The following is a 24,955-nucleotide window of genomic DNA, read 5'->3' on the forward strand; positions in this document are numbered from 1 at the left end:
TCATACCTCTGTGTTGCATATTTAATGTGTGGTAAACACATTAAGCTCATCCATTGTTTGTAAAACTCCATTAGAATCAAAAGCTGGTTTCACTCTTATAATACCATGAATAAGAAATGGGGAAAATGTCTGGAAATTACTTGTGAGCACCAGGGAGTTATTTTTCTCTTGGTGATTTTCTTATATATTTTCCACATTTATTTTATTCTATTGTACATTTATATTATTGAATTAATTTTTGACCACAAAAACTCCCTCGGAAATCCTACACCAGCATGCTCAAATGGAGATTGAATTCAAAGTTTGATCCATAGATCCAGCAGGAGCAATGCTATTATGCCTTGACTGTGGAGCATTAGTCAAATTGTTTCTCTTTGCACAGATCTTTCAAGGATTGTGTGAGTTTACCAGTCCTGTAAAAAGGTGCTTAATCGACTGAAACAAAGCTTATCACGGTGCAACCTATAGTATCTTTTGGAAGGTGATGAAGGAGTATGAGATGCTCAGGAAACAGCTTTGTACTAATCAGTGATTTGGATTTGAAGAATGGAAGTTGTGTTGAGATTTTCAAATTGGTAAAATATGGGTGTGGCACTCTGTCAGGCCTACATTATGGCTGTTCTGCTCTTCAGATTTTAGTAGGTAGAATATCAAGATGAAATTGGACTTGTTGAGTAATTCCTTGGACTATTGTGCAGTGTCATCAACTAAGGGAACACACCAGTTCTAGAAAAAATGTTAGGGTACCACCTGGATCACCCCTTTTATTTTTTGCTAACTCTGAACACCTTCAACAGTCACTCAATGGCATTTAGAAAAATAACAAAAAATAAAATAAAGCAAAGTAAAGAGCCAGCTTCAAGGCTCTGTAGAGAAATCAATACTCAGTCGGAGCCACCATTCTGCGGTCTGCTGTGTCCCAGAATTAAACGATACATACCAGGAACGCCTTATCTTTATAGTGGACGGATCAGAAGGGGTAGAGTCAGTTGTCATCAAGGCTTTGGAAAAAAACAGATGACACCATAAGCAACAATACTCCCTCATATTCTGGAATGGAGTGCTTACTTCTGATGAGCCCAGAAGGTAAATCTCAGATGGGCATGCATGGCAACAGGTAGGTATCGTTATAAGTACTGAGTAGTGACCAAAAATACTAGTGCACAAGAGTGTCCAAAAATGAGGTTTATGCTCTTGGCTCATGGGCTCACTTCCTGTGATAGGGTGAGGAGCTCAACTATACAGGAGCACCTTAAAATATAACTTTTAGGTGTTTGACCTTTTAGACCAAACAGTTAATATTGCTGTTGCAGCAAATACTCAGTAAATATAGAAGAGTCTTGAGCCATTGTTATATATGATCTCAAAAACATGGCCATCCTTTATTTACACCTGCTGGTGGAGTCCCATATGCTCTTGTTAAGGCAGTATGGTAAGCTAAAGAAATGAAACAGAGCAGTGTTTTTTCATTTAGGTGTCTTTACATAACGCATTTGAATATATTGTCATTTTCATCAATCAGCATACAGATAAACAGTATACTCCAGAAACACACCTTTGAAGTAAGTATTATATAGAGTCAGTCAGTCATTGCCCAGCCCACTATATCCTAACACAGGGGTTTGCTGGAGCCAATCCCAGTCACCACAGGGCGCAAGGTAGGAGCAAACCCCGGGCAGGGCGCCAGCACACCACAGGGCACACACACCCACACACCAAGCACACACTAGGGACAATTTAGGATCACCAATGCACCTAACCTGCATGTCTTTGGACTATGGGAGGAAACCAGAGTACCCGGAGGAAACCCCCGTAAACATGCAAACTTAGATCTCCTTACTGCGAGGCAGCAGCGCTACCACTGCGCCACCATGCCGCCCTTATATACAGTCCCAAATAGTTAATCATTAAAAGTTATGGGAATACCAATTAAAAAAAAATCTGATTTCATACATGTTATCATAGAAAAAAAGCTGCAAGGTTAAATGTTATACATAATATTTATTTCTTTATATTTAAATGTGCTGGTATAAATGTGAGAATACCCTAGTTAAAAAGGCTGGCAGTGTCAAGAACCTTTTCTCTTACAATACCCACTATGCAAATGTATTATTGAGGTATAATTGAGATTACCAGATCAGTCCACTCTCGCACGTTAAGAATTAACACACACACAGACACACACACCCCCAGAGATCCTATCACACAATTACTTATGAGTGCTGCGTAACTGCAAGTCACTCCTTAGTATTCTATGTAGGATTCAATATACATAAATATGTATCACTGAGGCCTACAATGCCTATCACTTCTCAGTACTCCACACAGGGATTCACTGTCTCTGGCACTAACAATGTAAGGGTGTTCAGAGACTCATGAAGGCTCAAACACCTTTTGGTTATTACCAGCTAATGGTGTGTTACTTCTGCTGCATTTGCTCTTCCTACTGAGGTATGACCTCTCAGCCTTGATTAACCTGTAGGGTTGAGCAAATGGGGACTTTCCCCTGCACAGATTGCTCTACTATTTGCTTTCTTACTTCAACCTCTCTAAATATAAAGACAAAATATATAAATGTAAAAGCAACATAATATTTGTTAAAGTATAATAATATCAATAGTAGAAAGTATAACGGAAAAAACAGCAAAATCTGGATATATGGTCTTCGAAAGTTTGCTGAAAATCTGCAATGTCAAGTGTGGATATTGTCCTAGGTGGCTTTATGATTCAGCTATCAACATGATGCTAAGTTATGTTCTCTGACATGGTCTCTCTCTTTCTGTTTTTGAAGTGTCTCAGTGTCCCTATGTCATCGTTCTTAGTCCCTCGGACTGCTTTTATATATGTCAAAAATCACATGTGGGCTCTGCAACATGTGACATTGAACACATATGATTGGCTAGCTGTCCTTATGATTGATGGCTCTACTCAAAAGCTTTGATCCTGCAAATATCTGTTCTGCACAATCTCTTACTGTCTTTGGTCATTTCACCATTAAGTTATAAAACCTTTCTGAAAAAGTTTTAAGTTAAAAATTTTTGCAAGTTAGTTACATTTCCATAAGGGTCTTGTAGATTCCTTAGTAAATTAGTTCATCATGTTTCATTTAAGCAAAATTGAAAACTTAATATAAGCAAGCAGTCTTCTGTTTCAAAAAAATGAAGAATTTATTCTAGCATGTCACAGAAGGGGCGGCATGGTGGCGCAGTGGTAGTGCTGCTGCCTCGCAGTTAGGAGACCCGGGTTCGCTTCCCGGGTCCTCCCTGTGTGGAGTTTGCATGCTCTCACCCTTTTCTGCGTGGGTTTCCTCTCACGATCCAAACACATGCAGGTTAGGTGGATTGGCAATTCTAAATTGGCCCTAGTGTGTGCTTGGTGTGTGGGTGTGTTTGTGTGTGTCCTGCAGTGGGTTGGCACCCTGCCCAGGATTGGTCCCAACAGACCCCCGTGACCCTGTGTACAGATTCAGCAGGTTAGAAAATGGATGGATGTCACAGAAGATGTACCAAGCTCAGTGCACTGGGAAAAGACTCGGACAGCTTCAGACATCCTAAAATAATGGTGTGCCTTGTGTGGTTTTGGAACTTCTATAAACTCATAGGAGAAGATGTAAACTGTTATTAAAGATAAAATGGTCTGTTCACTTCATCAATATACAACTGTTACCAACAAAAGTGTAATGAAAAGACAGAAGGAACACATAAAGCTCAGCAAAATTACTTCAGGTCTTAATCTGTTCAAATCCATAACACATATGCCTTTTACCATCTCATCAGAAAACAAATGAAACTTTATTTCTACATTAAGACTTTGTGTTGAGCTAGGTTATATGGATGGTTCATTGGTGAAAATCTTCATTATGGTGGACTCTAATGGTGTTTCTAAGTTTATTTGATCTAGATGAGGTGCTTGACTTTATTACCCAGTTCTTTTATCAGTCAAATGTGAACTATGTTGAACCATTACCTCAGATCCTCAAATGAGTGTCTCCTTAGATTTCCAAGAGCAAAACTTAAAAGAAGTGGTGAAGCGGCCTTCTCCTGTTATGCACCTAAAATCTGAAATAGCCTGCCAATAGGAATTTGCCAAGCTAATACAGTGGAGCACTTTAACACACTGCTGAAAACACATTACTTTAACATGGCCTTCTCATAACTTCACTTTAATTTAATCCTGAAACTCTGTATATTCAATTCATTATAATAACTATTCATGGTGGCTCTAAAATCCGTACTAACCTCTACTCTCTCTTCTGTTTCTTTTTTCGGTTTCTTTGTGGTGGCGGCCTATGCCACCACCACCTATATAAAGCATCATGGTGTTCCTACATTGATGGACTAAAAGTCTACATGACCATCATCATCAAGTCCTTCCATGAGAACCCTAAATACAAAGAGGACTGTTTCACTTATGTTAGGTAGAATGCCCAGAGGGGACTGGGTGGTCTCATGGTCTGGAATCCCTGGAGATTTTATTTTTTTTCTCCAGCCATCTGGAGTTGTTTTTTTTTTTTTTGTTTTTTTTGCTTTTTCTGTCCTCCCTGGACATTGGACCTTACTCTTATTCTAGAAATGGGTCTTAAAATTTACTTATTCATCATTTGCATAAGCTAGTTGAAGTGATCTGTGATTGGCCAACTCTTGCAATGATTTACCTATCTAACTACCTTTTCTTTGGTTAATGGAGAGTGTGGACATCTTTATTTCAGGCCTGTGCTCAGTGGGAGAAATCCCACATATCAGGACCACTTTTCACAAACATCTGTTCAACAGTGAACAGACAATCTCAGACAAGGAAATCTATCACATATCAAACTGACAAGAATAAGTTCATACACAAAATTGCAACCTAGTAAACACCAAGATGCAATGTTGAGTAGATGTGGCTGGACTACGGGCGGTAAACTAGTAGAAAGCCGCTTCTCAAATGGGACTTCTGCAGGTCGGTGGCACTTATAGGGGAAAACTAAACAGCAAGCAGATTGGCAAGCCAAGAAAGGTGAAAAAAATGAAAACACAGCAGGAAGAGATGGGTCTAAAAATTCACTAAAGGCAACTCATTTGCATAAGCTAATTAAAGTGATTTGTGATTGGTTGACTACTTTTTAAAGTTATTTGATTGGTCGGCAGTGGGAGTCATCTAAAGTGATCTGTGACTGGTATTGATTTTCCTGTCTGACTACCTCGCTAGCTACCTTTTCCTTACTTAATGGAGAGTAGGGACATCTTTATTTAGAACTACTCCTGGAAGCTCTGCAATACCAGGATCGCTTCTCACGAATGAAACTTTTCCAGGCTGGTGGCACTCATAGGGGGAAAAAACAGCAAACGAGCCAGAAAGCCAGCAAAAGTGGTTGAAAGAAAAATAAAAAGAAAGACAAGATTAAGAAACTCTTAAATATTCACTAAAGGCATCACCTCATTTGCATAAGCCAATCTAAATGAAATGTGATTGGCTGCCTATTGTTTAAAGTTATGATTGGTCGGCAATGGGAATCATGTAGAGTGATCTGTAACTGGCCAACGCTGGCATTGATTTCCCTATATGACCACCTCGCTAGCTACCTTTCCCGTACTTAATGGAGAGTGGGGATGTCTTTATTTTAAACCACTCCTGGAAGCTCTGCAATACCAGGACCAGGCCTTGGCTCAGTGAAGTAAACCCAACATAGCAGGATCAGCATTCCCAAACATCTGCTTAATATTCAGCAGACAAGGAAGTCCATTAGCTATCAAACTGACAGGAACAAGACCGCCTATAAAATTGAAACCCGGTAAACACCAAGAGGCAATGTTGGTTAGATGAAGTTGGACTGCGGGGGGGATAACTCCTATGAAATTGCTTCTTGTGAATGGGACTTCTACAGGTCAGTGACAATTATAGGGGAAAAAAAAAACAGTAAGCCGACCACAAAGCCAATGTATATACTACATATAAAATTATACTCAGGGTGCTGTGTTTCCATGTTACTTTGTTACCATCATTTTCAAGCCATGTTAATATAAAAAAGCAAGATTATTATTTTCTATTTGTAAGCAGAACAACTTCTGGATATCTTCTGGATGAGATTCACCAGGTTTTAATACAAATCCATCTGAGGGATTGTTATTTTTTGACTTTGAATTTAATCAGTCTTTAACAATGTTCTTAAAGCTTAGTGGTACAGTCATGTTTTTGTGTCAATTGTTTAATTTTATTTTGCCATTTCTATCTGTTCTATTATACTTTGGTTGGAAGGTGGTTAAATATTGTTGTTGTTTTTTGAAAATGAAACACTACAAACACAAGCTGCTTCTTCAATCAGGCAAGGGTGGCCTACTCAAGTACCGGCTGAGGTGGCGCCATTCCATCGTGTCAAGGATGAACTCACTTGCTGGAATGAAAGCTGTGTTGCTCGTGGTCTCTGCACAGTAGTTCCAAGGTCTCTCCAGGCACGAGTCCTGGCTATGGCACATGAGGGCCATTTGGGTATTGTCCGTGTTAAGCAGCGATTCGCAACCTTGTGTGGTGGCCAGGGATTGATGCTGATATTGAAGCTCTGGTCAAGGAATGCCCTGCTTGCCTTCTTAGCGGTAAAAAAAAGCGTTTTCTTATTGTGGCATATGACTTACACTCTTATATGAATTTACAACTTTTTGATGAGTAAAGGAATTAGCCACCACGCACAGCATTCTACCACCCTCAGCCAATGGGGGTAGAGCGTCTAAATAAAACTTTAAAAATTGCACTTCTCCAGACACTTCTTCACTACAGAGCTACACAGCACTCAACTACAGGCAGTTCATCAGGGTGTGGAGGCCACATCGAGAACATAAGTTGAAATCTTTTGGTCTTCTCCTTTACAAGTAATAAGCCAACTAGGACCTGCCACATTTTGTCTGGCTGATGGTTCCCGATGGCATGCAAGCCGCCTCCAAAGGTAACCTCTGACTGAAACCATCTCCAGACCACGCGTCAGAACTCGGCCAGCCAGATTGTCATTACTCCAAATAGAATGAATTATTCCTATACAGTGTGAAAACGGTTCCAATGTATCCTCAAGTACCTTTTAGTGATAATGGAAAACTTCCATTGTGTTTGATGAATTATCAATTGGTTTATTTAAATAATACCATTATGTTCCTCTGCTTCTGAATCTTTCAATACCAATGACCCATTAGAACATCAGAACAATTTTGAAAAGAGCAGGCCATTCAGCCTAACAAAGCTCCCAATTCTATTTACCTATTTTTCCAAAATAACATTATGTTGAGTTTTAACTCTCCACCATTCTACATGGTAATTTATTCCATGTGTCTACAATTATCTTTATGAAGAAAAACTTTGTAACGTTTGTGTGAAGTGTATACTGAGCTTTCATCTGTGTTCCTGTGCTCTTGTTGAAAGTAAGTAACTGACAAGTGATCCACTGCTCTTAGTTCCTCTCATAATTTTATTATCTTCAATCATGTCTTCTTTAATCCATTTTACTTAACTGAAAAGGTTCAACTCTTTCAATCTACCTTGCAGTCCTGACTCAGCCTAGGTGCTCTTCTCTGGGCTTTTCTTATATTTAATATGTATATATTGTGACAGACAGCCGGTAGCCTTGCTCAGTCGGAACGGGGGAGAGGAAATATCCATAACAATACCTTCCCCAGGACACGAGAGGGCAGCCTCCCTGGATTGCATCAGGGCCACCGGATTGGAGCTTGGAAGCTCAGCCCTATTGGGGCCTGTGGCTTTGACAGTCCCAGAGCCATGGACTGCAGCACTTCCACCCAACCCGGAAGTGCTACCAGAAGAAGATCCAGCAACATGTGCAGTACTTCCGGGGACCCTTACAGCACTTCTGCCACACTCGGGAGTGCTGCCGAAAGAAGATCAGAGTGCATCTGGAGCACTTCCTGATGCACTATGAAAGAGGCTGCCTCACTCCATTCGGAGTCAGAAGGTGGAGGACAGAGTTTGTGTGGAGGAGTATAGGCGGTAGGGAAAAGAGAGATATATATATGATGGTCCTGACTCAGCCTAGGTGCTCTTCTCTGGGCTTTCCCTATATTTAATAAGTATATATTGCGACAGACGGCCAGTAGCCTTGCTCAGTCGGAATGGGGGAGAGGACATATCCACAACAATACCTCCCCCTTAACCATGCACTATGAAAGAGGCTGCCTCACTCCATTCGGAGTCGGGAGGTGGAGCACAGAGTTTGTGTGGAGGAGTATAGGTGGTAAAGAAAAGAGAGAAAAAAGAAAGAGAGAGAAAAGGAAAGAAACTGAGCTTATTGTTGGTGATTTGTGCACTGAAGAAAATAAAAGGGCATATTTTGCACTTGTGTCTCTGTGTCTGTGTGTGACTAGGGCTGATTTTTCCACAATATTTTTTCTAATGTGGAGACCGGAATTACAGAAATAACTCATAATTCTTTCTGATAAGATGTACTTTCAAGTTCCAAGTTTTAACTTCTGTCCCCCTTTTTGTTTTCAAATCTATCATTTCTACTTCCTACGTCTAATATCTTTGATTTATTTACATTAAGTTACATCTGCCACAAATCTGCTAATGCCTCTATTCTGTCCCTTTGGATTGATTCTACTTCTCTGCTTTTCCCAATAGTTTAGTAACATAAAAGATGTAACCAGAATATTTTTTATATTCTTATCCAGATTATTGACTGTAAATATATTAAAAAGACAAAGGGACACATAATGGCAAAGTGAAGACAAGTTTTCAGGTATGTTTGCAAATCTATGAAAATTCAAAAACTGAAATCTCTCATTCATATAAGTATTCAGAACCTGTAATAATCCAGATTGTGGTCAGGTTCATCTTGTTTGCTTTAGGTATGAGATGTGTCTAAAACTTGATTGGAGTTCTCCTGTGGAAAGTTGAATTGATTGGACATCATTTAGAAAGCACACACCTATTATGAAAGAACACACAAAACAAAGTGAAAGGTTTGGGGATCCACTCTGAATACTTGAAAAAAAAGTTTTGGTAAGTATGTAGCTCAAAACAGAACTGAAGAAAAAATGAAAGATAGCTGCCACATATAGCTGGTAAACATGAAGTGACGTAATGGGATGATGGAATTCTGGGACCTGGAAATTACATCAGGTGGAGGTGGAATCTTGAGGACCAGGGGCCTCATGTACGCCCGTTTCCCCACTCACATCGCAATCTATAAAAACTAAACTGTGGCATAAAGCCACGCACATTTTCATGCCAGCTCGATCCCTGGCATACATAAGTTCTCTTCTCGGTTTTGCAAACTGCCGGCACCCAGAATCAAAGTAGTGCTATTGTTCCTGTGTGGTTTCCCTTTATTTTTTAGATTCACATCCCTGAAGTGGCTTTATCAAATGCACTGAAGTAAACTGCATATTGTTTATTAGTTTATGGCATCTGATTGTAATTAACCTGTAACAATATAATGGTCCACGGAATGGCCAAACTATACCAAATACTATAGCTGCTTTTAGCATTGTCACTGTCAGTGCACCACTCAGAGTATTTAACCCAAAGAAATTTAAGTGTGGAATCACAGCTGTACAGCGGTTGATCGGATTATTGGTATACAGCATCTAGCACACACTGTCTCAGCCATGCGCACAGTCATTTTAAACCTCTCCCATACAGTAAAGCAAATGCTTCAGTGCCTTTTCTGTAGGGACCTTACGCTTCAGAAACAGTTCCATCCCAAGAGGTCTAAATGCACCCATCCATCAAGTGTTCCTGGTAGAACAGTTTGTACTTACAAGTACAATCACCTAACTGTAAACTTGTGACACAGTTACAATATTGCACAACCTGAGCCACCTGAGCATGATTACTCATTTTTAAGATGAAATGCAGTAAATAATGTTTATTACATTATACAGATAAGTTTAAAACTTCATTAAAATAATGTACATTGTTAATAATTAAACATGTGTGGACATGGTGGACAGCAGTAACGACAAGCCAGCGGCCCGTTCAGGGATTGTTCCTGCCTCGCACTGTATGCTTGCTGGGACTGGCGCAATCCTGGATGGATAGATGGATGGTGTAATTAAACATGTACTACGGAGATATTTCGATGTTCCTTAAACGTTTTGAAGAATCAGCAGTCTAAGCTTACAGATAGTTTTGCATCTATTACAGAGTTGACATGGCCACCAGGCCTGAGCATTTTCAATTGGTTTTCATTCTTTCTTTCTTTCTTTCCTAGGTCACGAAGCGGAAGCGGAAGCAGAAGTAGAAGCAGACAATGGCCGACAGTGAGATGAATCGCGTTGCTGTCGTCGTCGAAGAACTCCAGGCACTCGACAAACACATTCAGAAACTCCTGCCCAGACGAAGGTACCTCAGAGACTTGAAGGCTCGGCTGCAGGATAAACCATCCTCGACATCTGAAGTCGACGTAACATCAACCCCACCTCATGCCGCTCAATTCCAAGGGCAAGTAAGCTTCACCCCCGCGCCTCGTAGGAGCAACGACAACGCCGATGAAGACCTCGGCAGGTTACAGCTATGCAGGCGGGAGTTCAAGGCTAGAACACCTCCATTGGCACAGATGAGCATCCCAATCCAAAACCGATTCGACCCTCTCCGCGTCCCCAGTTTGCCTTCAACCGATTGTACGAAACCTCAATATCACATGCCCTAATCGAAAATCTTTTGTTCTTTGTTTTCCCGGTGCTCGAGTCCGAGATGTGATGAGACAGGCGCCGACCATCTACGAGGAGCACAAGAGGGCAGTTGGATCCATTATTTTACACGCCGGCATAAACGACATAAGGCACTGACAGTCGGAGGTTCTCAAGGCTGACTTCGTAGCCCCAGTTAAAGACATGAAGGAGAGGACCCCATCGACAAAAATTTTCATCTCGGGTCCACTACCTCTCGTCAGACGATCAAATGAATACTACAGTCGTCTGCTGGGTTTAAAGAACTGGCTGAGAGGCTTCTGCGAGACTCAAGACATCGGGTTTATTGACAACTGGGACCTTTTTTGGGAAAGGCCGCGCTTCTTCAAGCGGGATGGACTGCATCCGAATAGATTTGGCGCCGGGTCCTCTCGAAAACATCGCTAAGGTAATTCGTCTATCTTGACTGTCTACTTCTACTTAACCCCTTCCGTAATGCTACTGCTTTGATAGGACATAATGGCTTAACAGAGTCTTCCGTTAAAGTGCACAACATTAATAATCTAATAACAAATCTTAATGCACGTAAAAATCTAGGCAGTATGGCATAAACACCAATAATTTAATTGAAATTACTACTTTAGATCAACAATGCATTAAAACTATAAAACAGATTGTAGATTACATAAAAATACACACAGAGCGTTAACAAAAATAACTTATTTTTGTTCCAATACCAATAACGCATAAATTCAGCTCTGCCCTCAGAAACATTAAATATGGCACTATTAAATGTTAGAGCTTTAACTAACAAGACATTTCTTATAAACGATCTTATTAGTGATAGAAACATTGATTTTATTGCACTAAATGAAACATGGCTTAACTCAGATGGCGGCTGTTTTAATCAATCTGCCTCGGATTACAGTTTTACTCGTGCAGACCGCCAGGGAAAAAGGGGGTTGGCAAACATTTACTCGAGCGTTAAAATGTAAAGATGTTAGTTTTGGTAAATTTAAGTCCTTTGAGTATCTCGCCGTTGTTATTCATAGAGATTCTCACGTCCTAGTATTATCCGTGTATAGACCTCCTAAATATAACGTCTTTCTTGAGGAATTCTCTGACTTAATGTCAATTTTAATTACAAACTATGACACACTCTTAATAGTCGGCGACTTTAACTTTCATATCGACAATCAGTGTGACCAAAAAGTAAAAGAATTCATGAACCTCCTGGACTCTTTTGATTTGAGACAGCTCGTTAATCAGCCTACACATAAAGCAGGTCATACGTTAGACTTAGTGATTACTAAAGGACTTAAAGTTGATATAAAGCAGGTCATTGATATCGGTCTATCAGACCATTTCCTTCTACTTTTTAATATAGAAATAATGATAGAAAACATCCATGAGAAGCATATTGTTAAAAAATGCTTCTTTGACTCAGCAGCAGCTTTAAAACTTACAAACACTCTAAGCAATCAGTCCGTTTATAGTGCCAACTATAATAGCGAGGATAATGTAAATAGTAAAGTGGAAAACTTTAATTCTAAAGTAAGAGCTGCTGTTGACATAGTTGCACCTGAAAAGACAGTTAAAAATCTTCTAGCATTGTTATTCCATGGAAGACCCAAAGAGTGTCTGATTTAAAGAGAACATGTCGTAGAGCTGAGCGTAAATGGAGGAAAACTAAACTAACTATCCATTATGAGATATTGAAGGTTAAAATAACAGAATACAATAACACTGTCCGTCTTGAGAGGCTGCTATTTCTCTAATTATAAATAACAATGCTAGTAATCCCAGAGTCTTATTTTCAACAATTGATCGTCTGTTAAACCCAGGTAACACAAAGGAATGCCCCAGAATACTTCCAGTGAAACCTGTGAGAACATTGCTGTATTTTTCAATCAAAAAATTAATGATATTAGAGATAACATAGTATATCTCCCCAACACTGCAGAACCTCCAAAGCCCGGTACTCCGTTATAAACAAATTAAATGCTTTCACCAGGATAGATTTACCTGAATTACATAGTATAATCTCTCAACTGAAACCCTCCACCTGCGTCCTTGACCCAATACCAACAGGTTTTTCAAAGAAGTATCAGGCTGCTAATTGACAATATTCTGACATAGTAAATTCATCATTAGATACGGGGGTCTTTCCAGACTGTCTTAAGACTGCTGTAGTTAAACCCCTGCTCAAGAAAAATAATCTTGACCCCTCTGCTTTGAAAATTTTAGACCCATCTCTAACCTGCCTTCTTAAGTAAAATTCTAGAGAAGGCAGTCATTATGCAGTTAAATGACCACCTCAATAAACATGCTATTCTTGATAAATTTCAGTCAGGTTTCAGAACAAATCACAGCACAGAAACTGCACTTGTTAAAGTAGTAAATGACTTGCGGGTAAATGCAGACAGAGGCCATTTATCTGTTCTCATCCTCTTAGATCTGAGTGCTGCATTTGACACCATTGATCACAATATTCTTAGAAATCGCCTTAGTCAATGGGTGGGCCTCTCTGGCAGTGTCTTAAATTGGTTTGAATCCTACCTGGCAGGAGAAAATTCTTTGTGAGTTGTGGTAATCACAATCTCAAAGACACATGATATCCATATGGTGTTCCACAAGGCTCTATCCTGGGTCGCTGCTCTTCTCAATCTACATGCTTCCGTTAGGTCAGATTATCTCAGGTTACAACGTGAGCTACCACAGCTATGCTGATGACACACAGCTGTACTTATCAATAGCACCTGATGACTCCGACTCTTTCGATTCACTAACACAATGTCTTACTGGTATTTCTGAATGGATGAATAGTAATTTTCTCAAACTAAATAAAGAGAAAACTGAAATTTTAGTAATTGGCAATAATGGATTCAATGAGGTTATCAGAAATAAACTTGATGCATTAGGATTAAAAGTTAAGACGGAAGTAAAAACTTAGGGGTAACTGTTGACTGTAATCTGAATTTTAAATCATATTCATCAGACCACTAGGACAGCATTTTTCACTTAAGAAACATAGCAAAAGTTAGACCTCTTATATCATTGAAAGATGCGGAGAAATTAATTCACGCTTTTGTTTTCAGTAGACTAGATTACTGTAACACACGCCTCTCAGGACTACCCAAAAAAGACATAAATCACTTGCAACAAGTGCAGAATGCAGCTGCTAGAATCCTAACTAGGAAAAGAAAATCCGAACACATTTCTCCAGTTTTGATGTCACTACACTGGTTACCTGTGTCATTCAGGATTGACTTTAAAATACTGCTTATGGTTTATAAAGCCTTAAATAATCTCGCTCCATCTTATATATCGGAATGTCTGACACTTATATTCCAAATCGTAACCTTAGATCCTCAAATGAGTGTCTCCTTAGAATTCCAAAAGCTAAACTTAAAAGAAGTGGTGAGGCAGCCTTCTGCTGTTATGCACCTAAAATCTGGAATAGCCTCCATCCATCCATTATCTAAACCGCTGAATCCGAATAGGGTCACGGGGGTCTGCTGGAGCCAATCCCAGCCAACACAGGGCACAAGGCAGGAAACAATCCTGGGCAAGGTGCCAACCCACCGCAGGACACACACAAACTTACCCACACACCAAGCACACACTAGGGCCAATTTAGAATTGCCAATCCACCTAACCTGCATGTCTTTGGATTGTGGGAGGAAACCGGAGCGCCGGAGGAAACCCACGCAGACACGGGGAGAACATGCAAACTCCACGCAGGGAGGACCCGGGAAGCGAACCCAGGTCTCCTTACTGCGAGGCAGCAGCGCTACCACTGCGCCACCGTGCCGCCCTCTGGAATAGCCTGCCAATAGGAATTCGCCAGGCAAATACAGTAGAGCACTTTAAAAAACTGCTGAAAACACATTACTTTAACATGGCTTTCTCCTAACTTCACTTTAACTTAATCCTGATACTCTGTATGTTCAATTCATCATAATAACTATTCATGGTGGCTCTAAAATCCGTACTGACCCTACTCTCTCTTCTGTTTCTTTTTCCGGCCTGCGCCACCACCACCTACTCAAAGCATCATGATGCTCCAACATTGATGGACTGAAAGCCAGAAGTCTACGTGACCATCATCATCAAGTCCTTCCATGAGAACCCTAAATAGAAAGAGGACTGTTTCATTTATGTTAGGTAGATTGCCCAGAGGGGACTGGGTGGTCTCGTGGTCTGGAATTCCTGCAGATTTTATTTTTTTTCTCCAGCCGTCTGGAGTTTTTTTTTGTTTTTTCTGTCCACCCTGGCCATCGGACCTTACGTATTCTATGTTAATTAATGTTGACTTATTTTTATTTTTTATTGTGTCTTCTATTTTTCTATTCTTCATTTTGTAAAGCACTTTGAGCTACCTTTTTTTGTATGATAATGTGCTATATAAATAAATGTTGTTGTTGTTGTAGCTGATCGTGTGGCGATTGGTTACTTGGAAAAAGAAAAAAAAGGATAGGAATTTGGGGTTAGTATGTTTGAGAGAGACAGTACTGCTGCAATAAATTATTTCATTGAAGGTTGCACACGGTGCAGTAAGCATCTTGTGAGAGACAAGAGCAATCTCTGGATGGGGCACCAGCTCGTCACTATCACTGCACCTTGTCTCCTGTGACAGATGGTCGGGATCCATGCCTGGTCGGGACGCCCCTTCACCACATCTGCCAGGGGATCAAGGATAGGAAGCCCAGTATCTACACCTGGATGCTAGATGGCAGCCTCCCTGGGTTGCAGTGGTGCCTCGGACTCCCACAGGGCTTCATGGGTGTTGGAGTTCTGTGCAACTCTGTGGGGTTCCGCAGGCTGCCAGGGTGTGCTGCAGCAGGAGCTGCTGGCCCCTTTTGGGAACTGTTATCGTCTTACCCAATAAAAAGGAGCCAGCGAACTTCACTCAGTGGCCAGAGTCGGGTGGAGGAGGACACAGTTGCTTGGGAGGAGTGGTGGTGCCAAGGAGAAGAAAGTGCTTTTGCTTTACTGGTGTGCTTAGTGCTTGGGACTGTGTTGTGCCTGTAGGGTTCACAGGGAAGACGTACACCACAGGTGAAGAAAATTAAAGTTTTTGTGTCCAATCTGTGTTTTTGTCAGGCGCTATATAGCGTCCACTTACACTCCATGTTTAATACATGTTTTAATTCCTATCATTATGAAAATGATATAAAGTATTCATCTTAATATTTAAATTGTTCAGAGCTGTATTATCATGAATGTAATGTATTCTGTGTCCTGTCTGTGGAAGAGAAAACCCGTTTAAGACACACGTAGTAATTCACACACAAAGACTACATAGAAGAACGTATACAATACAAAGCATTTAACGTTCTACTTTAGTTACAATGGGATTTGAGAAACTAGTAAATTAAATGATTTTAAGATTAAGTTTTTGACGTTCTGCTATAATGATAAAATAGACTATGTGACTAAAGTGGACATTTGAGATTAAAGTTGATATTTGGACATTTTTTTCAACAGTGTCTCTACTTTGTTTTTCTTTTCTCTGTAATCTAATATGCTTTCATATGACACTCAGACGGTTGGCTACGACTCACCTTTTCATGGCAATTTTAATATCTGACCACTTCTTTTTTATTTTGGGCTCTTTGCGACTTTCTGAATAAGAACTGTTGAGTTTCTCTGCCACTCTTTCACTCAATCAACTTCCTTTTGTTGTTTATATCACTACTTAAACCAACAAATAGTACGTTTTTCCTTGCATCTACTTGGTATTCGCTGAAATTCTTCTTTTTCCCCATGCTTTTGCCATTGTCTTTTCACAGAACGCAAAACATAAGGGGCTATTTATATTGATTGGCATATTCAAAGAGGTGTAATTTTGGAAGGAGTGTGGGATGGGCGGCAGGCGCATGCATGAGCGTTACATTTCACGCAGACCGGGATTTATGTAGAGGAAGAACGTGGAAGTTGGTGTACACACAGATTTATGCATCTGGATTTTTTTGTGCATACGTACATTTCCGCTTTTATCTGTATGCTATGTTTTAGTGTCAGTTCTACACACGGCGTTATGCATGAGGCCCCAGAAGAGGAAGTGATGTTGGTTAACTTCGGAGAACCGGAAGTGGCTTTAAGGCAAGGTCTGCAGGGAACGAGAAGAAAGAGTTAGTGGGCAGTGCTAACCCCTGGCAAGAACATACAGGCCATAAACTGTCTCCCAAGTGCATGTGTGTGACACTATGTATATGAGGTCCCTCAATTTATGCTACATGTCAGGACAAAAAACAAACCAAGAAGTCCAAGGAACTCCCTGCAGGAGAAATCAGGGCAAAGAGATAAAACCATTTCTAAAGCTTTGAGTATTACTAGGAGCACAGTGACCTCAATAATTGATAAATTGAAGAAGTTTGGGACCACCAGGACTGTCCAGCCAAAACTGACTAAGGGCCTTGGTCAGGTAGGTAACCAAGAATCTAATAGTCACTCTAACAGAACTACAGAAGTCCTCTCCTGAGATGGATGAACCTGTCAGAAGGATGACCAGCATTACATCAGTCAGGCATTTGTGGTAGATTGGCAAAATCCTGTTTGATGTTTTCCAAACAACAGTGAAAGCAGAGGTTCTGAAACTGTGGATGGGATTATCAGCTCTTCAAAAAAAAGCCCAGCACCTGTAGTGAATGTGGGTCACAGGCTGGCCCCCCATGCTCTTCCTGCATTGTAGAAACTGCAAAGGAGCTTGCTCTTAAATAGTTTTTAACACATTTATCATCATTGCCCAAACCCTCCCTTCCCGCATTTTGATGTAATCAGAGTATAACAAAACACCCTCCACTAAATAGTGTGAAAAGGTTAAGAAATACTGACAAGGACTTTGAGTGCTTTAAGATGAGATACACATCTGAAAAGGCAAAAACTTAACTCTTTGGCAGACCTCCTGGCACTATGTCTATTGAAGACAAGGCTCTTCTCATCACCTGACTAATACAGTCCCTATTCTGGTGATGCATAGTGGTGGTAGGATCATACTATGGAGCTACTTCTTTGCAAGAGGGACAGGGAGACTAGTCAGAATTGAGGTTAGGATGAATTCAGTCAAATAAAAAGAGGTCCTTGAACAAAACCTGCTCTTCAGTGCATGCAATCTTAGACTGGAGCGGTTGTTCACCTTTCAGCATGACAATAACCTGAAACATACAGCCAAGACAATGCTGTGGTGGCTTTGGGACAAGTGTCTGAGTGTTTCTGAGTGGTCCAGCCAAAGCCCAGGCTTAAACCCCATAGAACATCTATGGAGAGACCTAAAGATAGCAGTTTGCAGACCCTTCCCATCCCAGGATCTGCCAGGAAGAATTGGATAAACTGCCCGAATCAACGTGTGCAAAGCTTACAGACACTGATCCATCCATCCATTATCCAACCCGCTCTATCCTAATTATAGTGTCATGGGGGTCTGCTGGAGCCAATCCCAGCCAACACAGGGCGCAAAGCAGGAAAAAAACCCTAGACAGGGCACCAACCCACCGCAGGGTGCACACACACATACACACTAGGGACAATTTAGAGTAGCCAATCCACCTAACCTGCATGTCTTTGGACTGTGAGAGGAAACCGGAGGAAACCCACACAGACACGGGGAGAACATGCAAACTCCATGCAGGAAGGACCCAGGAAGCGAACCGGGTCTCCTAACTGTGAGGCAGCAGTGCTACCCACTGCACCACTGTTCCACCCCACTGATCCAAGAATCTGCCAAAAAGGCATTTACAAAATACTGAATCAAGGGTCTGAATTCTACTATAAATGTGGGATTTAACTTTGAAATTGAATGAATTTCCAAACCTTTCTAAAGATGTATTTTCATTTTGGCATTATGGGTTATTCAGTGTACAGTATATTAATGAAAAAATGGCATATTTATTCATTTAAAATGAAATCTATAACAAATTAAAGTGCGTAGAAAGTGAAGGTTCTGAATACTTTCTGATTCTACTGTATATGGTGAGTTTTTCCTTACATCCATGGACAAATTTTCAGAACCAACATAATCCAATTTTTGGGTCGTAAGAAGCTGAAGACTGTACTTGCAGTATGGACTTCAAGGCAAAAACCGACCCTGCAGAAGGCACCTGCCGTGACTGGGTTTATGCTATTAGTTAGTTAGTATACCTTTATTGTGGATGAGGAATCTCTTATTTTTATTATTTTCTTGAATTCTGTAGCGATTCAGATGTCATACTGCACGCCAGTATAGGTCCTCAGTCACCACCATTTTGTGATCCTGTTGTTAGGTCCACTTCATTATGCTTCTAGAAATTCGGCCTTTGAGGTCATGACTCATGCTTAATTGATGCAACAGGATGAAAAGACAACTGGGAAGGCATTTCCTTATCCAATCTGTGATACCAAAATTCTCAAAAAATCCTAGTGCAAATCTTCTTGTGAGTTTTGACCTCCTGCTTGCTCTCTCGACCACATATCTTGTCTCTCGTTTTGGCTTTGGTTACCTTTTTACTGTCGTGCCCATTTTGTTTTCCTGCACGCATCTTCAGATCACCAGCCTACTGTAGGGCCCACTCCTGCATTCACACTCACCTAGAAAAGGAAAAATCTTCATACACATGGAAATTACGTGCAAATTGCACACAATCAGTGATAGAGTCAAAGTATGAAGCAGAGCTGAAAAGCACAAGCACAAAGTAATAAACTGCTGTGTCATCCTGGTGAGGATTAAAAGTGAGTAACATTTAAGGTAGAATAACCAAAATATGTTTTCAAGATCTACATACACTAGTTGTTTAGCAAAACTTCTTATGAACATGTGGGTTATCCTGAATCCAATTCTATATAAAACTTTTTTGAGGCTTCCTTAATCCAATGAAGAGTCCTAGGGCGATGGCCTATCTTGGAAGAATTAGGCACAAAACAAATAATAACCCCGGATGGGGTGCCATCAGAGAGCCCACTGAACCTCAGAGCCACATTAATGCTAGTTTTGGGAATATGAGAGAAAAACAGGAGTAGCTCTTGGACAATCCATAAATACACTGTTAAAGTAACACTCGCACAACCAGGACTCAAGCCCACATGGTGCTAACCATCAGGCAACCAAATGCATTGCCTTTCCATTAGTATTTAGAGTCTGGAAATCCACAGTTCCAAGGGCTTGTATGTGAGATCTTTATTGGCCAAACTGCTTATTTCTTTAGACAGGAGCAGATAAGTAATGATGAGCTGTAGATTTGTCACATGTAAAAAGCCAACTTTTTTTGAGAGGTTACCTTCATATGATATTTTAATAACGCCTATGAAAGTCATACTCAAGAATAAAGGCAAAATAGCCGACTCAAAGTAAATACAGTAAACAGCAGTATACAGTAATATTGACATATTGAAAGTGATATTAGCAATAATCCATCTCAATACTGAAAACCACAGTTTTGGAAGACTAATAGTCATTAAAGAATTGGGTGCATACTAAAAATAATTCAAAATATACAGTGGAATCATTTATTTGCTGTGTCCACAGAAAGCTAGCACTGTCACCCAGTGTGTCTTGACACTCAGACGGGCTGTTGCTGATATTGGGCTTCAGTAGCAGTAAAAAAGTCCTCAAGAACGCTTTTCAGGTATTCAAAAGTAGGCCGATCCTCTGGCAGCTCTTTCCAGCAGCGCTTCATGATGTCATAAAGCTCTTCTGGACAGTTTTCAGGGATGGGCATCCGATATCCACGCTCCAGATTTTGGATCACCTCTGGATTGGTCATCCCTTAGAAAAGCAGTGATAAAGCAAAAGTGAGAAACATGCAAACATTTAAACAAAGAAAAATACAAATATTAGCAAATGCCTGTAGAATCCTGTCTTATGAATTGACTGTTAGTTTCTTTCCAAAAATATGTATTATAATTACTATTATTATTAAAAAGTGTTTCTTGTTTTCAACAGATACTAGTTTTTATTTTGGTTTATCACACCATTCTCTGTAAACTTTAGATCTATCTATCTATCTATCTATCTATCTATCTATCTATCTATCTATCTATCTATCTATCTATCTATCTATCTATCTATCTGTCTATCTATCTATCTACTGTATAATAATAATAATGAATAATTCTTTACATTTATACAGCACTTTTCTCACTATTCAGCACTCTCTTGTACATAAATACATGTAGTAAAATGTAATGTGGTTGTTGTCATGAGGAATTACATTACAGAATTAATGTTAATGTCCTCAGTATCTTTGACTTTGGCTGAAGGTTGACACAGTCAGTTATCTCATAGAAGTAGAGATGGCTGCCACCTTGTGTCTCACTTCATCACCATTACTTGTTTGCACTTGGTTTCGTGTTGTGCTTCTTCATCTACTTGACTAATGTCTATGCAGTCTCTGCTGTACTAGCCAATTAGCCTTCGATTTTTATTTTTTTTCTTGTGAAGAAAGTAGGATCATCTTTTGCCATGGCAGGGCTTCAGCCCACATGAAGAACCTGTTGGTGGAGATTGGACTTTACTACTGGTTACCACTGCCAAGTGTTTGGCGATAGAGTGTGAGATTATTAAAAATGGGATGGTCTAACACTTGGTGTTCTGGCATATAGCCCACCTCTAGGTCTCAACAGCTGCATTTACAGCCATGTGAAAAAGTAAGTACACCCCATGAATTTTATTTTCTTTTTGTGGACATTTCAAGATTTAATTTTTATTTAAGATAAATTAACAGCTATGCTGCTTCTGTCAATGGAGAATGAAATCACACCCTTGCCTCTAATAGCTTGCATTGTCCTCTTAGGCAGAAAAAACCTCAAGTAGATATTTCCTATAACTATCTACCAGTCCCTGATATTGACTGGAAGAAAGTTTGGAAGAAAGTACCTACTCTCCTGGGAAGTAAACTTACAATCTCCTTACTGCAAAGCAGCAGCACTACCACTGCACCCCCTCTATCTATCTATCTATCTATCTATCTATCTATCTATCTATCTATCTATCTATCTATCTATCTATCTATCTATGTGACTGTTAGACACATTCAATAATGACGTTTTAATGAGGAAATTGCTTTCGGCTACTCTGGGTCATGGATAAAGATACCTGGGTATGGTATTCGGCCATAGGTAACGATTTCAGTCAGCAGTATTCCAAATGACCAGACATCTGACTTGATGGAGAAGGTGCCAAAATTGATTGCCTCTGGTGCCGTCCATTTGATCGGAAACTTAGCCCCTGAAAGAAAAACATCGCAAAGTTATTGTTTATAGACAAGACTCATGTGTGCAGACTTTAATGTACACAAAAACAATGCAGTGAGAGCATAATTCGGCTCTGGCAAGTATATTTTTTAGGGAGACCAGGATAGAAAATTCATTTCCAAAATGATTTCCCAAAATTTGCTGCATTTGATTGGTGCTTCTTCCAGTCCTGCTGGGATTGACTGTGAATGTGCACTGTATTTAAGACCTCATTATGAAACAGATACAGAAGATGGATAATTAGTTTGCTGCAAATAACTGACACCCAGTTCAGATTTGGTTCTTGCTTTGCACCCGATTCCAATGGGATGATCTCTCACTCCTCTAAGCCTATCAATGAATAAATCAGGTTACAAATGAATAGAAGTATTTAATTTTACCAGTGATGACAATGTTTTAAGGAGCATGGGAGGTATTTTACAAAATCAAATATGTTGGGTCGTGACTCATTTTTAAAGGTTAAAGCTCTGCGGCCTCACGGGTTAGTGGTCTGTCTGGATTTAATTCTGACTCTGTCAATTTCAGCATGGAGTTTATACTTTCTCCTCATGTCTATTTTTTTCCTTTTGGTTATCTGCTTTTCCAACTGCATTTCAAAGACGTACAGGCTGGCTTAGCGAATCACCCCAAACTGACCCTGTGAATAAATGCATGAGTGCACTCCATGATGAATTGGTTCCTACTAGGATTAGTTTTAGCTCTCTGTGACCCTGTATGGAACTAAAAATGTGTTAATATAATGCAGCCTTAAGCCATATGATTTCTACTTGCAAGGCAGACATGTTAAGACCAACAAAAAAAACAGAACACTTACAGTATTTTGTCTCTCTCTAACCTCTTCTATTTTTCTTCTATTCCTTCTAACACTCATGAAAAGTGACAAAGACATACAACAAACACTTTGTCTTTTTCATAAAGATGCAAATATTCTGAAGACTAACTGTTTAGACACTGGCCCCATCAGCATTTTTCCTTAGAAACACTTTGTACACAAGGGGGCGCTGTATGGCAAGCATGAAGCACATAATCACCCTGCACAGCTTTATGAATTGCTTTGAATGGCCAAAAGACGACAGCCACCATCATCATAATGAAACACTGCTTTAGGATATCACATTCATTCAGATAGATCACATTTTTGCTTTTTGGTTTGACTTAAACAAGAAGCCCTGAGAAGAAAGCACAAGCTCAGCAAAATGAACAAAGGATGTCACCCCTTATTTTAATTAGAAGTCACTGCTTCCTCAAGCCCCTTCAAGATCTGATCCTGGCAAAGACCGAGCACACAGACACTGGCCTAGGCTGACATATTTCACATAACGACCCCTTAAGTCATCCATTGTCCTTATCAAGAGTGTACTTGCAGGCTGCGCTAGCAGGTGCATCAGTCATATGCAGAAGCAGAAGTCCCCCAGAGCAGCACAGCAGCTACAGCACGAAAAAGCGTCAGTTGGCTGGAAAGTGTGCAGCCACCGGCGTGTGCAGACAATGCGGTAGGCTGTGGTTTGTCACAGGATTGCAAACGCTTTCCCAGCTCTGCTTCAGGCTTCCGGCTCCTTTTAACCACCTGCATCTTTCAGCTGAGGGCAAATCTCTTAGCCTTCAGTCACTGAAACTAAGGTTCACCGCATGCACACGCAAAACACACACACACACACACACACACAAACACACTGAAGCATTTATGCTTCAGGAACTTTCCTCAACCTTCATAAGTTTCAAATCACCCTCCATTATAATAATAATTTCATGTTTGTGCTCTTCATGCCTCTCTTGCTTAGATACTTGTGAAATCTGCACAGTTACTGCAAACGCCCATTACTGGGGGGCTGCAGTTGGTCTTCAGATTTTAGTATTCAGAACCAAAGAGGAAATGAATTCTGAACAATGGTTTAAAACCTTAAGAAATGCATCCCTTGACTGACTTCTAAGTCTTTCTCAATTTCTTTGACCTGAAAGGAGCGTCACGCCAGAAGCCGGGTTTAATTTACCATTTAATTTGAAACATACATACTCAAACTTTAAAACAGAGGTTTTCAAAGTGTTGTGGTCTGCAGACGTTAGCCAAGTTGTCCAGAAGATGACAGTTATGGTGTCCAAGCAACGTGGCATTGAAATCACTTGTACTGTATATGGCTGTTTGTTATGTACAGTATGAAAAAGTATTTATCTATAACAATCAGACTATTGCTCATCTTCTGTGCTCTTAAATGAACTTCCCTCTGTTAGGTCCTTGAAGAGGTCTAAAACTACTGACATGGAGAAACCATTTCAGACTTTCTTAAATTAAATATCAAAGTTCACTTCAGTTCCACTGCTTCCTTCTCCATTGCTGTTTTCTTTTATCGATTGGATCCTCTCTTTATCAGCTCTTCTTCAAACTGAGTCTCTCCATAGTTCATTCAGTCTCCATCACTATTCAGGTGTCTCTTTTCAGTTCATCTTGATGTCAGCCTGGACACCCCAGTTCTGCCAAAGTCAATCCCTGGCGACACAAACCATTAGTGCTGCCAGGGCTGCTTGCTGATACACGGAGTCCTGACTGAGTGGGAATTATGGGTAATTGTCTGAAATCTTAGCTTTGAAATGTACAGAAATATATGTAGTAAAATATAATGTGGTTGTTGTCATGAGGAATTACACTACAGAATTAATGTTAATGTTGTCCTCTGTATCTTTGACTTTGGCAGAAGGTTCCACAGCCTGAAACAGTTAATAATCACATAGAAGTAGAGATGGCTGCCACCTTGTGTCTACTTCACCACCATTAATTGTTTGCACTTGGTTTCGTGTTGTGCTTCTTCAACTACGTAACTAATGTCTGTGCAGACTCTACTGTACTAGCCAGTTAGCCTTTGATTTTTATTTTTTTTTCTTGTGAAGAAAGTAGGATCATCTTTTGCCATGGCAGGCCTTCAGCCCAAATGAAGAACCTGTTGGTGGAGATTGGACTTTACTGCTGGTTACCGCTGCCAAGTGTTTGGCGCTAGAGTGTGAGATTATTAAAAAATAGGGAGGTCTAACACTTGGTGTTCTGGCATATAGCCCGCATCTCAGCCTAAAAAGTTTTTATTTACAACCATGTGAAAAAGTCTTTTTGTGGACATTTCAAGATT

The 24,955-nt window shown here is 40.2% G+C and overlaps 1 protein-coding gene across 1 annotated transcript in view; it reads right to left on the reverse strand.

The window, feature by feature from the left end:
• Nucleotides 1–19,860: 19,860 nt before the first annotated feature.
• The window catches only part of lck (LCK proto-oncogene, Src family tyrosine kinase), a 100,730-nt gene continuing 95,635 nt past the window's right edge, over nt 19,861–24,955 (reverse strand). The window contains exons 12-13 of the mRNA XM_039739969.1: nt 21,682–21,813; nt 19,861–20,352 (exon numbers count right to left, since the gene is read on the reverse strand). Coding sequence (XP_039595903.1) covers nt 20,147–20,352; nt 21,682–21,813 — 338 coding nt within the window. The 3' untranslated portion in view covers nt 19,861–20,146. The remainder of the gene's footprint in view (nt 20,353–21,681; nt 21,814–24,955) is intronic.

The sequence above is a fragment of the Polypterus senegalus genome, chromosome 17, assembly GCF_016835505.1.
Source record: "Polypterus senegalus isolate Bchr_013 chromosome 17, ASM1683550v1, whole genome shotgun sequence".
Taxonomy (NCBI): Eukaryota; Metazoa; Chordata; class Cladistia; order Polypteriformes; family Polypteridae; genus Polypterus; species Polypterus senegalus.